Raw genomic sequence first — 16,805 nt, 5'->3', positions numbered from 1 at the left:
ATGTTTGGCTTATAAAATGATAAATGATATTTCACTGAAAATCTTTATTTAATTAATTATTACTCCGATCTTAACTACCACTCACCTCTGAATCTTCAGCGCCAGTATACTCAGGAACAGGCATCTTAGAGTTATCGTACTTAGAGTGCGACTCCTCAAAGGCGATGATAGTAGCCGCAGCCGTGCGAGGCCCCGTCCTCTGTGACGAACCTTTATGTTCCGGAGACGTTCTATAAGGGCCGTTGTACGATCTATGAGAGGATTATAATTATTGTAAAATCTTTTTTTGCCTACCTAGTGTGTTTTAAGACAGAAATAAGGCCAATTAGAAGTATTATATGAGTACTTAAACAATTTAAGATTTAACCGATTTCTACTCGGTGTTCTTTGTGTCTGTGTTCTTTTATTTACTGTAATGACGATTACACAGCATGTTTACTGTGTTTATTAACATTGATGGATTTTTTGTCAACTTCATAAGAACGTTTATTCCGTCAAAATCTTTGTAAAGTCTAGCAATTTACAAAGAAATCTGTACTGAAACGAGAGCGCGTTCGGCACTCTGAGTGGTTGGTTTATTCGAGCCGGCTAATGAGAGCGCACGCACTCTCGTTTCGATTACTTTAAACGTAAAGCAAACGCATACTAAGAGTACAAAATATAGAATCTCTTTGTCAGGAGTCGTGAGCTAAAGGAATAATTCTTACTTAGAAAGTCCCTCGCAGTTGTTGACGAGCGTTTTGATAGCAATGGCCAGTTGTTGGATGATCTCTTTCTCCGTCTTGCCTTCGCGGTTGTATGTCGGTAGTTGTATTTGTTTCACGTAGCATGGCAGTATTGCTTCTAATATGATCTGCAAAATAATTATTGAATGATAGTAGGTTATTGTTTTCACAGAATATGCAAGTAATTTTTTTATAGGTAAGAGGTAAACGGTTTGACCAAGCCCATGAACACCTTAGGAGTTAGAGGTGATGACCTCTCGATTAGATTTGTCGAGACTCGTAATTAATTTATTTATTGAGGGCTTAACAAGAGCTAACTTCCAAAACTACTTACAAAATGCTTTTTTCTCAAAATACAAGTTCAAACAGTACTCACCAGCATCTGATACCCCCTCATACTTTCAGCCGAGTAGGATACCACCATGACACAAAGGCTGATGCAGTCCAACACATTCACCATTTCCTCTTCATCACGATAACAGAAGTCTATTGGCTTTAGTGGCTTCTCTTCCTTGATCAGTTCAGCGATGTGGAGAGGGTCAGGCGACGGTGTCTCCAGACTTAGGAGTAAGTTGAAGAGGCAGCTGGATTGAACCTTAATGAATTGATGATAGAGGTTAATATTGGTTTGCTGTTTGAGTTGAAAAATATTGCGTAATTTTGTGTCGAAAAATTTAATTTCACAATGAAACTTAAAATAAAACTATGCTTCCACATACCTAAACTAGTTTTTCGGGGACACTCGATTACTTTCGAGCCCGACCGGAGCCTTTAATAACGTAACCCATTATTTAATTTTGTACAAAAATAGTTCCTTACCTTACTAGCATCTCCATAAGTAGATTCCTCATCTGTATCCAAAATGGCGGACACGGATCCAAACATTTGTAGTATGAATGGCTTTCGGTTCAACAAGTAAAACTGTTTGACAGCGTATTCTATTGTGGTTGTTACCAATTTATTTGTTTGGAAATTAGAATATATTTGCAGTAGAGTTGGCATGATGAGTAAATACCTGAAAAATTTACATTTCATAAGTGCTATTATCATTACATAAATAAAAGCGCGCTATTATTTCGCGTAAGGGCTATTCCTACGAATAAATGTCTATACATTTGCAGTAAATTTACCGAATTATATTTTCATTAAAAATTTTGTACTGAAAAAAAAAAACTGAAATAGCAAATCTAAACTCTATCTTAAAGACATACAGACTATTTTTCAACTTACCCATTTGTAGAGAAAATGCTCTTGAAATTGAATGCAGCATTGACATAAGTAGCGATCACATATCTTAGTATTAGAGAATCTTCACTGTGCAGCATGAGAGCTCCGTTGAGGACGTTCAGGAACAAGTGAATGTCGCGAGATGATGTGAAGTTACCGGCCATTGCTTCGAACATACGAGCTATGAGGCGAACCCACCTGGAATATTAGAAGTTGTTAGAAATTTTCTAGGTAAATTAAAAGAAGTTAGAGATAGTAGAAATAGATAAGATTATAGTTGTGAAAAAGATAGTTTAGAAATAGGTGATGGCTGGGCAACCGGCTGCCGCGCAACGTGTAGCGGGTTCGATTTCCCACACTTTGTGTGAATTTGTATGTTTGTAAACGCACCCACGACACAGGAGAAAATCCTAGTGTGGGGCAACGTTTTTTTTAAAGAAAGAAAGGTTTATAACCATGGTTAAATGTATGACGTTAAAATTGAGAATTTAAAACTCATAATTATGTCTTCTTTAGTTAAAAAACGTTTGTTTCTACGAATATACTATTTAAAATTAAGAAATAAATGAGAGACTCACATGAACTTGTGTAACACATCTAGGCCTAGCAGGGTGGAGCCCAGGGCTCCACGACTGTATAGAACTAAGTCAGCTTCCAAAGCCTTGCGGGGAAACGACGGTAGCTTCATAAGTTCATCGTGAAGAAATACTACACGTTGTACCACCTGAAATAAAGATTTTACATTACTTTTTTAGTTAGGAGTTTTACACAAAAATGAAGCTTCTAATAAGTGCTTAAGGATCACTTTAGATAATATGCTGAATGTTGTGTTTTTTTTTGGTATCCCGACGGCTCGAGTGATGGCCTACGTAGTCCTATGGTGTCAATAATTTTGTCTATCACTATTTTTACCTGATTGCTTTGCCATTACAAAAGGTGTCTTATCCTAATAAAAATAAAGTCTAAATTAGATACAAAATGCATGTACAAACCATATCAACGTTCTTCAAAATAGCCCAAGTTAGCAATACTTTTCCGATTTCAACGAATTTCTGCAAGAGTTCCTGTTCTTGGAGTTTTTGGAACGCTTCGTCGGGTTCCATGTGTACTAAGCAGAGTTGTGGGTATTGCGAGCGCTTGAAGAAGTAGTGGTCACGCACGTAGCCTTGCGGATTGTGGATTTGACCTGCAAAAGGGGGAAAAGTTAAAAAGAAAAGTGAAAAACATAAATTTTATTTGGGAAATAAAAGTGACTGAGAATTTAAAAATTAAAGCCCAATAGACCTTTTCTTCTTAGTATTAAGCACTTGTAACCATACGATCAACGATGCGGTTAAATGTAAATTATACAACACAAAACAAAAAACGATTATAAGTACAATAAAGATGTATTGGTATGTGAGATACTTACGTGTTTTGAAATCAACGAGGAAATGTTCCTTATGCAGCTTTTCTGGAATGCCAAAGAAATCTAAAGACTCTTTTAATATTTGCGCAAACACCGTGTCTTCTTGAACTGGGAACTGAGACGGTATGCAACCTTCGTTGTCGGCTGTAATGAATAAATGAGATTAGCTAATTTGCAGAACAAAAATGTGAAAGTAGAATATTCTAGATCTAGAATAAACAGTTTGGTTACTAAATTAATTAGTAGATAATTGTGTAGGGACTTACGTGGGCCATGGACAACGATCTTCTTTGCCGCGGGCACATTAGCCGTCAGCAATATAGACGCATCGCATTGTTCTTTACGCAATATCTGCTTCAAATCTTTAAACATTATACCGTGAACACTGTGTACCACCTGAAATAAAGGTGAAAAACGCGTTTGTAAATAGTCAGAATAAAAGTCGAAAAGACTTTAACTAGATAGTAGCAAATTAATTTTAATAAATTCCTGTTGCAAGAACAAGTGAATGTGGACGCAAATAAGGAGGCTTTCGCATAGATAGGAGGCCTCTGCAGATTAATACCTAAAACTACCGTGCCTGACTTTCTAGTATGTAATATTACTTTAAAAACATGTCTGAATTCTTCTATTAAATTAAAAAAACTTACCATCCACAATATCGACAACGCAGCTCCGACCAGCCTCTGTCCTTCTTCATGGGGACTCCTCACATAGAACATGACGTATCCTATGATATAGTTATACAGCGCAAACGCGGCTTGTTGCGGTAACCGCGGTATGAACCGAATTAAATGGCGCAGTAACTTGAACATTTCGTCTTGATGGTCTCGAGTCAATCGTTCTAGGACATGTCGTAGGAAGAGCGCTGAGTCTTCTACGAGACAACACCAGATCACCTGTAAAGGATATGTGATTAAAGAATATTATAAGTGGTGCTATTGAAGAGTTGGTAAAAAATAGGGTTGATACAACACATTATTTGTAATATACTGTTAAAGCAATAGACAGACCAAACATCTTGCATGTTTTGACCTATTTGTCTTATAATGTGCTGTATTGCTTTCTCAAAGACATTTGTATCGACTATAGCAGCTCTTTTTAATCACAGAAAAAGGTTTTGTAAAGTGTTTAATTAATATTAAGCGTAAGAGTGTACTCAAATAAGACTTCCTTACCTGGTAAGCGACTTCATAAACGGAACAGCCATCTCTAGAAACAGCAGCGTCGTCTAGCAGAGACACAATCTCAGCCACAGCCGAGCACAAAGTCGAAGGGAATAACGCTGACGCTACTTGTGTGTGATGGGACCCACGCACACCTTCTACCAATTCCTCATCCGCTGGTGCTGGAAGATAAAAAGTATTTAGTAATTAATATTATTGTAAGAGAATTTTTAGACAACTTAGAAGGATAATTAAGAGATCTGTTCATTACTATGTTATTGCAGAACGAGGATGACACTTTTTACTGTCATATTATTATATGTAACATGTAGTTTAGTATGATATGTGTCGTTAGTTTTTCTTAGAAGTTCCTTATAGAATAAATTTTCCTTAGTTCAATGGCATACAACACAAGGCAAACAGATATCCCATTGTCATCTTCAGGGCAAAAGATAGGAACGGTTTATACATTAGTAGTTTTAATTCCGTAAAACACTTACGATCAACATGGTCATCTGCAGCATGGTCTAACGCCGGCTCCCTAGCAGCTTGCCTCGTGATCGGTATAGTCGTGATGAGGAAACTCTCTCGTTCCGCGCGTTTCTTATCATTACGTTGTTGTAACGCTCGCTTTATTGCCTCTGTTTGCTGTTTCTTACGTGTTTTCGTTGCTGTTACTAGAGAACGCTGTAAAAGAAATATTAGCTTAAGATATGCTCAAGTCTGTTGTGTACGTTGTCGTTTGTCTTAGTTCTGGCGCAAGAACCATTTAAACTAGTGTTCGTAAGTAGCGCACTACTTGCGCATAAGTGTCATATTTTGCGCAAACATAAATAACTGGATAAAATATGAAACACATCGTAGTTGGTGAATTATTTTTGGTACACTCTTCTCACACATACACATATTTAAGTAAGTATATCAATTTAGAACTTACATGTCTCTCTTGATTCAACGTCATCTCCATATCTTTATCCTTAACTTGTGGGGTCCACGGTGGATCCACGACTGCCAGCGACTCGATACCGATCTTAGGAGAAGGTAAAGTGAACTCTATGCCTGGAGGCGGAACTTTGAAAGTCACTGAGGCACCTTCTTCCATACGCGGCCAAACTTGGTATCGTAACTTCCACATTACTTGGAATCTTAGGATGGCGTTTATTCTGAAATTAAATTATTGTTTTGATTAACACTTTAAGCCTTTCACTGCCAACAAAAAACTGTTAAAGGCTATTCCTCCACTAGTGTCGGACAACGTTGTCCGACATGGCGTCTAATGTGTTTTCTATTGGCAGTCAAAGACTTAAGATATAATCTGTATGTTATGGATTTTAATACAAAAACATGTTGAGTTTTTTGTTTATTGATTGCACTAATATTCGTTAAATTTTAATTTGAAAATATATGGTTGTGGTTATACCTTGTACTCGGCTCAGCATGTTTCAAGTCATTATGCATGATCTCAGTGGCAGTGTTAGGTGCCTTTACCGCAGCTAGAATGAACAATGCAGCGGCACACGAACTCAGTTCTCGATCAGATTCCAATAACAACTGCCATGCGACGGGCGCACATTCTGCGAACATTTCTTCACCCATAGTGGTCGCGCCTTTGATTAGTGTTGCTAGAGGCGTGTGGTAGGCGTCTCGGACCTATAATACGAATTTGTTTGTTGTGAATATGAGATAACACATAATAATGCCTGGGAATCTAGTTGAGCTGTGATGGCCAAACTACACCTAGTAGGGAAAAGCTCAGCAGATAAGATCAGATGTAATAATACAGACTTTAAAGTTTTAGAATTATTTTAGTTAGATATTAAGTTCTACGCGATTTTCTAAAACGGTACTAGATTTCCTCAAATATAAGTTATAATAGAATTTATAGTACAGTATTTAACTAATAGTCTCACCTGTCCTTTCAAGTATTTGAGGATCGGTGGTGGATCTGCTGGTGGATACGGCATTGCAGCCGGTTTTGTAGGCACTCCTTCCGAAGCTACATTAGTCTGTTCTCCACCCGCCGCACGGTACGCTAAGCCAGCGCTCTCGATTACTGACCTTTCAATCCTAGGGATTTGATAATTTCCAAATATTAATTTTAGTGTATAATATTAGTCCAAGAATGATTTTGCTGGGAAGTGTAATAATAATAATGAATGATAGAAAAAATTGGGCTCATACTGAGTATACCTATCTGTGGAATGCTCAGAGGACTTGCGTGACCGCCGTCCTCTTCGCGTCCCACCGTTTCCTTCATCTGAGCTCGTCGTATTGATTTCCGGACCAAATTTCTCGCCATATATCTAAAAAACAAAATTATAATGTACTTTTCCTTTATTTGTCTTGATAAAAATGTATGAATTGTTAAAATGATGCTAAGTTACCTTCTGAACAGATTTCATAAGCCTAACACTGGCTCTCATGTTTCGTCTGAAGCAATAAGGGTGGCAGAAGTTCTGATGACAGCATACGTAGTTGAAAGAGTTTAAGAACTTGACCATAACCTGTTAAAAACATGGCAATATTATTACAAGAGAAAAGGAGCAAGCAATCGACTTTATTTACTAAAAAATGGTTCTTCAACTGACCTTGAGCCATGGGAATCCTTTATTAGTATCAGGTGGGTCTGTAGAATTGCTGTCAGGGCTGTCCGGAGGATGGTCGTGGTCATCAGAGAGTACTCCCGGACTCTCCTCGCCTCCACTATCCACTTCATTTGACATTATTACGGTGCCACCTGACAAAGTTACAAAATTTTTATAATATTAATTTTGGATAGGGTCATTACTTTATTTTATAAACGTTGTTCACACTAGGATTTTCTTCTATGTCATTGCGTTTACAAATATACAAGTTCACACACACATGAAATCCAGACTTAAAACAACAATTATTTTGGGGATCACACAGAGTTGTTCTGTGCGGGAATCGAATCCATCATACGTTGTAGGGCAGCCGCAACCACACTACCCGTGCAGTCGTATTTTCATGGTATAGTCTTGTTAATCATTCTACTTAAGCATTGCTTCAAGTGCTGATTGAGATCTTACCTGCTCCAGGGTAAACTTCGGAAGTGTCACTTCTATCAGATAGCGAAGACACTTTCCGTCTGCTTTGTATTGAATCAGACCTTCGTGTTACAACTGGAACGAAAAAGAAAACTTAAATACCTGTCTGTAAAAATTACGGTGTGAACAGGCCTTTTTCACATGTACATATCGATAAGAACTATTTTCTTCTACTATATTTAGTAAATTAGACCATAATATGTATTCTGTTTAGGTTTAAATTTAAGTGGTTTTTGTTACTATTTTTACTTGAACATTCGGCTAACTAAACATGGCCTTACACTCATCAACCACGTCTCTAGTATCTTTCTGCCTAAGCTTTATAGATCGTCGTTTGAACGAGCCGTAAGCTGAGTGTGTTTGTTGTGTATTCCGACGATGCATGCCTGCCTTGCCACGAGAACCGAGACGACCCTTCTTGTCATCAACTGCTGGAGGTATCGCGTCCGCTAACTGCAAGCAAATATAGGTTTTATTTTCGTTAATTTAAGGTGTAATTTTGTGTAGATGAAGTATGTTTGAAATTGACTATCAAGACACTAATACTTACGGTTACATTACTCCCACCAGATACATTCTCAGGTTCGTGCAGGACGAACGATATTTTCCTCTCAGTCTCCGCTCCCGCAATAGATTGTAAACTTTGCGCAGACGCCTGAGAGTGGCCCATGCTCGACAGAGCCATACTCCATCGACGGTTAGCTTCCCTGTGATCCAAGTTATTCACATTTCAACGGGTCAATGAACTTACAAATACGCGAGCGAGTCAAGTTGCATTTACCAGCTATTTAATTTAATTAGCCTCTATTATCTTCTCTATACAACCTCCTTCCAAGTCTTACTGTTTGATGTCGCATGCCAATGTAGCAAAAGCATTTTTACTCTTTTCTAATTTCATCTAAACTATTTTATCATTTATAAAAACTATTGGATAAAATTTTGAAAGGGTGTATCTCACAAAATAATTTTTAATATTCGTGTAAAATTTTAGTATAATTTTAATCGATAGCAATTTAGGTGTTATCTTACAACATTCCATGCAGATTAACTGTGCGTATGCACATTATACCGTTGTTTTGAATTTCTTTATTAATAAATCAATAATAACGTGGAGATCGTCATAAATGTAGCTGCATGTAACTCATTGATCATTTGAAAATGTAAACTTATAAGAGAATTACTATATAATGAAATCACATTAAATTGAACGACGATATTACGAGTATAGGCGTTACATGTAGCTACAGTTGTGAATCTCGAGTGCCAAAATTTGCCAATAAGTGAACGATATTCGCTATAAGAGTCACATCGGTCCAAGTGAAATTTGCACATAATACTTCCATTTTAAAAGTGTACGTTATTTAATATTATGTACATTCTACATACGCATGCACGCTTAGTGCCGTATGCAAGGAAACATGCATTATTTCTTTTGAAAACATACTCGACTGGCATTAATGTGTGTTGACTGCTAAGAGCCCTGTTAAAATAAAAGTATTGTCAAATATAATTATGCACTCCTCTTAATACATTTCAAATGAACTGAACATAATGAACTCACTTAGTCTTACACAAAATACGTCGTTTTTCCATCCATCTTCGCATAACATAATGACAAAAAATAAAACGTTTTACACCAAAGAATTAATAAGCTACTTACCAAAATTAATCTTCTAATTTAAGTGCAAGGGAATTAAGTACCTGTAAACTCGGTCCCAAGGTCCTCTTTCCTTTAAAGAGGATCGGCAAGTCTTGGGTAGGTTTTGGTAGGTTTCGCGTAGGAATGCAGTTATTTCGAATAGAAGTACGCAAGCAATTATTCTGAGGGCTCGGGGACAGTCGGCACCAACTGGTTTTCCAGGAAGGCGTATACTGGCTATAAGAAGAGATAAAAGAATTCATATTTCCATAACTATAGACAATAACCTTACGTAACTACAGTACCCTTAGTACGAGTTTGCTTTACCTTTTTAAGTAATCAAAACGACAGCGCGTTCGGCGCTTTGATTGGTTGGTTTATTCGAGTCGGCCAATCAGAGCGTCGAACGCAGTCTTCGTTTCATAATATGGGCACTGAATATTGAACTTTTTTATATTAACCTTCATCAAGAAAGTCTTCTTCTTCGTCTTGCTGCAGAAGTTCGCGCTGTCCATCAGGATCGTTCACTAAGTTCACAACGGTATCGACGTGCTTCTTGTCTTCAATCAGCATTTCTTCCAATCTGTTTCCTAGCGCCTAGAGTACGTAAAGATATTCAAGTATTTAAGTATTTATTGCATCCTTAATGTACACAGGTATTAATATATATTTGTTGAATGAATCAATATCAGAATTAGTTACCTATGAGTGTATGTGTAATGATTTTTTACCGACTTCAATATAAGTAAGAGGTACTCAATTTGTCGAGTACAAACTTACCTCAGCCCATTGGTAAAATAGTTTTCCAGCCAGACGTTGTCTCTTTAGTTGAGGATTTAAGGATACTGAAAATTAATATTTAGTTCAATACATATTTTATTATAAAGTCAATTTATTTTTTTATAATTTTAGTTCTAACTTACCAGCAGCTTTAGAAGTGTTAGATTTGAGCCAATAAGGCCACTGACCCTTGTTGCAGTTGTGTACTAGATGAGCACATTCTAGTAACATCGCAGCTCTTGCAACAACAACTGTGTGAGGCTGAAAATGGGATCCCAAATTAGATATACAGGTACTTTTAAGTTAACTTTAATATAATTTAATTTACAGATAAGTTTAAACGATATTGTAGATCTAAAGTTAAAGGAATAGCGTTTAATAATTCACTATGTTTTACGGCTAAACCACGTAACCTGTTTGACAAGTTAACTCAACTAGTTTCAAGCCACGCTAGGGGCTCATAGTAACTGGTAACAGTACGCTACAAGAGAGGTTGTTTAGACAACACCATAACGTGAGAAATCCGTAAGACATTATTAATTTAATATTGTAACACACAAAAATCCAATACCTTTCCTACGACTTTAGGTAAAAAATATAGAGTATATTTACCAAATCTAACAACGCAGCCATGAAAAGTGCGTCAGGAGTTCCTCCAGGCTGTGTAGCGTCCAGCAAGAAACTGAACCGTGCCAGCCCTGCGTACAGTGGCGCGGCCGCTACTAGACGCCGGCGCTTTAGTATCACTACTTCCGATTCACCACCACCTGATCCACCTTCTGCAGAGCCACGACGCGACATGTCTAGGAGAATAAATCAAACCATAAGTCTCATAATCAACAAAAAGAATAGCTTGTGTCACGCCATAATGGAAGACTACTAGTCTATTACTACTATGAACCTCCTTCGGATAAGTGAGTTTGTCATAATTTCCATAATTGGCAGCCGTAAAAGATACTTCGGAAGTCTCAGGTTTATCAGAGAGTGCTGCTGGGTTCTAGATATTTAGTTTACGACACGAGTATTGATAATAAAAGGAAATGAAAAATGTACTCACATCCACCACTTGTATCTTCAATACTACCATCTCTCTTCTTTCCCATCTTCCGCAGACCAAATCTATTTAGTCGATCCTCAACCCTTTTTCGAGCCCTGAAAGAGACCAGAAATTATGTAAACGAGCTATTACTTTATTTCTTACTATATTATAAGAACATAAGATGACATCTCTCTGCGACCATTATCAGGTGTTCTGATTACCTTAAGAAGATTATTCGAAAAATAGTTACCTGTTCAACGTATAGCCAACTCTTCGTTTAACATGCACAGGTCTTGATGTATGTGGTGGTGGTAGATGGGGAGGTCGAGCCAGTGATATCATACTGCCTGAGATCGGGAGAGATTCGCCAGACCCACCTCCGTTACGAATCAACGATTGAGAATGATGTGGCTTTTGGCGGAACCAGTTCACTGTAATAAATATTTTATGTCTGTAATGATCATGTAGGTATGTTGTTCAAAAATGTATCTTAAGTATATTGGAAGAAAGATGAACTAAATTCTATCGATAAAATGAAAGTCTTTGTGTTTTATATACCATGTTATGATTTTTACTACTTAAAAAAAGTATGTTTGTCCACAATTACCTCGTTATAAACCGAAAACCACAAACTCGCGAAAACCACAGCAAAATCGGTTCAGCCAAACCGATTTTGATGCGGTTTTGAGAAAAGCATTTCATATTAAAAAAATATTTCATTTTACCAATGCCAGCGATGTGGAACTTTGAGGGAATGGACTTGGAGTGCGAGATCTTGTGGTGTGGTGTGATGTCTGCGGAGGACGCGGACGGAATGGTTCGCTCTGACTGCCGCGGCGTCAGCTGGTAGCGTCGTGTACGAACTGACAGAGGAGACTGGCTAGCTGACTCTTCACCGCCTTCCGTTTCTAAGAGGCTCTGCAAAATAAGTAATAAGAAAATTGGTGTCTTTTTTAATTTCTGAGTGAAGTTATTGGAGGCTTAATCCCACAACCCCTTAAAAGGTTGGCAACGCATTTTGCCTTTCTTCTGGAGTTGTGCGTCTAACGGCGGCGATTGCTTACCATGTGCTAACTCGTAATGAGATAGTGGTTACCAAAATGTTAGAACAGTCAAGCCGCGAACATAATAATTGACTGCACGGTTGATGCGGTGGCTGGGCAACTGGCTGCCGCGCAACGGGTAGCGGGTTCGATTCCTCACGGAGCAACTCTTTGTGTGATCCACAAATTGTTGTTTCGGGTCTGGGTGTCATGTGTATGTGAACTTGTATGTTTGTAAACGCACCCACGACACAGGAGAAAATCCTAGTGTGGGGCAACGTTTTATTAAAAAAAAAAGAAAAGAAAAAAAAGTCAAATATTAATGAAAATAATAAAACCGCATTATTACTTACATGAGCTCCCGTAGATGAAGTGCTTCTCTTTTTAAAAGTGAATTTCTTATGTGACCTCTCATCAGGAGCACAGCCTGAGTCAGCGCCCGTGTCTGAACCGCGCTCCTCTTCGCTTTGACGAGGAATGTGCCTGCAATAGTGACTTTGTAAGGGAGACAGTCAAATAGATTCTCATTTTATTCGACTGTTACTTAACCCGCCATTGGTGACCTATATGTCTATGAGACCGGGTAATTTAAAAACTAAGAATATTTTTTAAACTGTTTATCGAATTAGGTTGCGATTTCGAGTAGCTGCCTTACTACACGCCCTCTACCATTAGTCCACCCCGCAACAGCAATGCGAGAGTTTTATTTTTATGTCCTTTCTATGCCATTTTATCTCAGTAAGACAAAAACACGTCACCAATGGCGGGTTAATAAAATTTGCGCATATTGAACACAGTTTTTAGCGCAACGACGTTTAGAGTTTGCGCAAACACGTGTCCTTGCTATTACTTGCTATGGGAGTTTAGGAAGGGAAAAACAAATATAGAATATAGCTTTCATTATGAAATTTCTTCATACCTTATAACTCTAGTAGTCTGCATATTAGATTCCTTCTGTTGACTGTCAGGTCTCTCTGCAGTATCCATTAGTGCGCTAAACGCTACCACTCGGAACTCTCCACCGTGGGCTTCGCGCACGTAGCTTAGTAGCAGACGAACTTCCATGTACAACGTCTAGAGAAAATAAAAATAGTTATAATAGTACAATTTTTCGAACACTGGGGTTAGGTTAACTTTCTTGTACAGCTTATTCTAGCTATACATTAATGATGTCCTTTGTACTCACAGAGTTATCAAGCATTTTCAGTTCTTTATGCATCAAGGCGAACCGAGTGACGAGTACTCGGAACGTGGTTTCGATTATGAACGTCTCGATTGCGCGGCTTGCATTCGGACCCTGGCCAGCGCCGAAGTTGGTTGCGTAACCAGTTTGGAGATTACCTATATCTGGAGACTTGGTGTTGCTACGTTTTTGTTGGTCTGTAAACAAGATTTTAGTATTGAAATTGGCTTTTGTCCTGTGATTGCAGATTCATAATGGGGTCCTTATTTTTAAGTCGAAATTTTAGTAACACACTGGTAAAAAATCATGCGCTTTGTGGTACAACATGCAGATAGTAAAAAATTAAGGACCATTAATTCAAATTCTATTAATCTTATAGAGATGAAAAGTAAAGATTCTGTATTTTTTTTACTTCAGAAACCATGAATTTATTTTTGCAAATCGGCTACAAAAGAGCAATTTTACACGTCAAATTATTTAATGTCCAGACATTTTATGATATGTACAATGAAGAGAGAAACAAAATTCTGAATATTAGCAAAATATATCTAATAACCATCAATACTTACTCATAGGCGATACCAAAGTAGCAGGCTCAGCACAGAACCCAACGGCTGCATGTAAGTTATCCAGTACTTCTCGTATGGGAGCGTACTTGGTCATTTCCTTCAACCGGGTCGTGAACTTCGGTATGGAAGCTGACCGTAGTTGGCGAAGGGAGTTCCGTGCTTGAACTCTTAAGCATTCTGCTTGCGGACCGCGAAGAGCGCTGGTGCAACCGTGTGAACAGCCTAGTTGACGTAGTAGTCTAGAAAATATGTTAGAGAAAATTAAAGATTGGTTTTCATATACAGTTCTAGAATGTCTTATATTAAGAGATTTTTGACTTTGTTACAAAGCTGTAAAGTTGATTTTTGACTGGAGAAGGAGTTATAGAAAATGAAAGATTATTCTTGTTGAAATAATTTTTAATTTGGCATTCCATATATTTTTGTTTTTTTTTTGACAACGTCAACTATGTAATATAATAAATCTTGTCTATGATTCTGTGGTACAAATGTGTAGTGTGTTTCTTATTTAAATTCCTTTAATTAATATTAAAGTCATAAAATTTTTCTTTCTATTCTAGTAGAAAAGAAGTTGGCTTTTTTAATACAAACACTTTTTGTTCGAGATTTAATTAATAACTATGTATATAACTTCCATATGATAGATTTTTATAGCCATTTTTATCTACCACGGATCAACAACCTAAACTTACCGTAGTATAACATGCATAATCATGTAATAAGGGCAATCCATGTTGTCTTCCTCCTTCGTTCTCTCCTTTGTGCTATCTCCACCTTCAAGGTTTGTGGAGTCCTGGCTTGGTGCACATGGAATACCAGAGTCTCTTTCCTATAAACAAATTGATACTGAGATATAGGAAATGTATTATGATAGGTGAAAAAGTTACTAGCAAAGTCTGTTACTAGCATCATAAATGCTACACTCGTATTGTATCGTGTGATGACAAGTAAGACTTGGTTTAAGGATTGCACATTTAAGAGACACCGGTAAGCAACGCTCTCTATTAAACCAGAACTTTAACCTGCCTGGCAAATGTGGAGATAATGGGAAAATCCTTTAAAGTTACCCATGGTTCAGCAGTGAACTGTCACGGGCTATAGATGTGAAACCTTACTCTATTGCTCCTTTATTAAACAACTACAAACTTACTTTGCTGTCCTTATCTTTATTGAAATCACCCAAAGGGTCAATATTCCCTGGTTGTACATCATCATTCTTGCCAGTTTGCCAATTTTTGTGAACCCCCATTTCCATGAGAGTGTCAACCAAGTTCAGCATAACTTCCATGACGCGGAGAGTTATATAGAAACTGTCCATTGTTGACACTGAGTATACCGCCTGAAATATAAGAATTACGAGTGAATGTTATTGTAACTTTCGTGAGACATACTAAATTAATTATTATGTTATCGGCTTACTCACGTATTTGTTTGACGAAGAACTCGACTAGTTTCAAGCCATGAGTAGCAGCGCGACAATCGCCGCGTCGTGTGTCGCGGAATGCTGCTCATGAATATGAGCCTCTAGCATGGCTTAAAACTAGTCATGGTTAAATAGATAGAGAGTAAAAATTTTATGGGCACGTCACTACATTTAGGTACTTCAAGCTGTTGCGAGATATTAAAAGACAAAATTTAGACTTTATTTACAAAACTGATAAAGTTTGAAATCGATTGACAGCGTGAGGTGTCTACAACATGACAGGAAATCCGTTTAAGGAGGTCTCTCAGTTTAACATTACATTTTAAATAACTTACCTTGAGAACAACTTGGAAGTCAATATCACCATCTTTAGTAATATAGTGAATGGACCCAGGCGCCTCTTGTATTTCTTCCACGACGTATGTTATGTTGGAATCAGTTTGCGACCGAGTTAGGCTGGGTTTGCGTTCAGGCGTCGGAATATGTTGGGAGCCTTGCATGCTCACTGAGTCTATTTGTGACTCTAGTGATCCCTGTAAATATAAAAGTAAGTAAATGAAAAAACTGCGGTATGTCGATAAGCTGAAGAGCACCTAAGTCATCCTTAGAGTTTAGAAGAAAATTCTGCTAAAATGATGAACTAAAGTGTTCAAAGGGTTCGATATTATGCAAACAATAACAAATAGGCATAGATCAGATATGGATTTTTTGTCATCTAAGTATCTATAATTTCTGCAGTACCTAATGTCCTTTTTAGTTTGTTTACCTGTCTAGTCTTAGACAAATAATCCGGCGATGGTGTTGGCGTATGTTCCGTCACAGTAATGATCGGGTTCTTTTTCTTCTGTGCGTTGGTAGGCATCGTGTGAGAAGGACCCTGCGTTCGTTCCGTCTTCACTTCTTCAATGTACCTGTAATCACCTTCCTTAGTTATAACTAGCTTTATTATAGACATGCAATACTCACCATTATTCTCATAATGTAAGGTTCATTATAATATGTCTTTTGATTGTTACATTATCATGGTTCGGTTATCATAGGTTCCACATCATACCTGTGTTTTGTTGTGTATTTTGTTCATGCTAAATATTTAGTGTTGAGACATGCTTAAATATATCGTATTACGTTGGTGATATTTCCATGATTTAACGACTAATTTACAATCGGACTGAGTCCTTAACGTAAAGCATTAAAGTTCAAAATTGTACGCTTTTATAGTTGAAAAATTATATAATATTTGTAAATAATGTTTGCATGGATTGGACGCATTATCACGCCCAATGAAGCCTCAAACTAAATGAATAGATTGAATAAATCACTGTATCTAACTACGTAATCTTACTATTACGTTCTAATGCAATAATTCGTTATGAACTGTGTATCGAAATCTAATGAGCTTTGTGCGTGCATACAACTACTTTGATGTTCTGTTTAATTGTAAATGTGACAGTGTGTGTCTGTGTGTAATTGTTATTCGATCAAAGTAATTGTCTGATGTGCGGAAACAAGCCTACAGTTTGTAGCAATAAGGCCTC

General features: G+C 37.5%; 1 protein-coding gene across 12 annotated transcripts in view; it reads right to left on the bottom strand.

The window, feature by feature from the left end:
- LOC118269576 (protein unc-80 homolog) overlaps positions 1–16,805 on the bottom strand; it is a 32,491-nt gene that overhangs the window by 9,396 nt on the left and 6,290 nt on the right. For 6 of the 12 annotated variants that reach the window (XM_035584738.2, XM_035584727.2, XM_035584731.2 and 3 more), the window contains 39 exons: positions 16,037–16,181; positions 15,606–15,803; positions 14,998–15,186; positions 14,540–14,676; positions 13,848–14,086; positions 13,282–13,475; positions 13,015–13,169; positions 12,449–12,578; positions 11,778–11,970; positions 11,303–11,483; positions 11,071–11,165; positions 10,626–10,816; positions 10,157–10,274; positions 10,014–10,078; positions 9,695–9,830; positions 9,296–9,470; positions 9,156–9,191; positions 9,039–9,074; positions 8,145–8,301; positions 7,876–8,047; positions 7,577–7,669; positions 7,115–7,263; positions 6,911–7,030; positions 6,708–6,829; positions 6,437–6,593; positions 5,947–6,176; positions 5,464–5,689; positions 5,027–5,213; positions 4,539–4,708; positions 4,011–4,259; positions 3,627–3,756; positions 3,364–3,504; positions 2,945–3,138; positions 2,531–2,676; positions 1,956–2,150; positions 1,545–1,740; positions 1,102–1,320; positions 708–853; positions 86–251 (listed from right to left, as the gene is read on the bottom strand). In XM_035584738.2, the coding sequence (XP_035440631.1) occupies positions 86–251; positions 708–853; positions 1,102–1,320; positions 1,545–1,740; positions 1,956–2,150; positions 2,531–2,676; positions 2,945–3,138; positions 3,364–3,504; positions 3,627–3,756; positions 4,011–4,259; positions 4,539–4,708; positions 5,027–5,213; positions 5,464–5,689; positions 5,947–6,176; positions 6,437–6,593; positions 6,708–6,829; positions 6,911–7,030; positions 7,115–7,263; positions 7,577–7,669; positions 7,876–8,047; positions 8,145–8,301; positions 9,039–9,074; positions 9,156–9,191; positions 9,296–9,470; positions 9,695–9,830; positions 10,014–10,078; positions 10,157–10,274; positions 10,626–10,816; positions 11,071–11,165; positions 11,303–11,483; positions 11,778–11,970; positions 12,449–12,578; positions 13,015–13,169; positions 13,282–13,475; positions 13,848–14,086; positions 14,540–14,676; positions 14,998–15,186; positions 15,606–15,803; positions 16,037–16,181 (6,178 nt within the window). The remainder of the gene's footprint in view (positions 1–85; positions 252–707; positions 854–1,101; positions 1,321–1,544; positions 1,741–1,955; positions 2,151–2,530; positions 2,677–2,944; positions 3,139–3,363; positions 3,505–3,626; positions 3,757–4,010; positions 4,260–4,538; positions 4,709–5,026; positions 5,214–5,463; positions 5,690–5,946; positions 6,177–6,436; positions 6,594–6,707; positions 6,830–6,910; positions 7,031–7,114; positions 7,264–7,576; positions 7,670–7,875; positions 8,048–8,144; positions 8,302–9,038; positions 9,075–9,155; positions 9,192–9,295; positions 9,471–9,694; positions 9,831–10,013; positions 10,079–10,156; positions 10,275–10,625; positions 10,817–11,070; positions 11,166–11,302; positions 11,484–11,777; positions 11,971–12,448; positions 12,579–13,014; positions 13,170–13,281; positions 13,476–13,847; positions 14,087–14,539; positions 14,677–14,997; positions 15,187–15,605; positions 15,804–16,036; positions 16,182–16,805) is intronic. The other 6 variants (XM_035584729.2, XM_050707108.1, XM_035584732.2 and 3 more) reach the window with 5 other exon arrangements.

Source organism: Spodoptera frugiperda, chromosome 30 (assembly GCF_023101765.2).
Source record: "Spodoptera frugiperda isolate SF20-4 chromosome 30, AGI-APGP_CSIRO_Sfru_2.0, whole genome shotgun sequence".
NCBI classification, from domain to species: domain Eukaryota; kingdom Metazoa; phylum Arthropoda; class Insecta; order Lepidoptera; family Noctuidae; genus Spodoptera; species Spodoptera frugiperda.
Note: the sequence above shows the minus strand (reverse complement) of the source record. Positions and strands in the feature narration are given on the sequence as shown.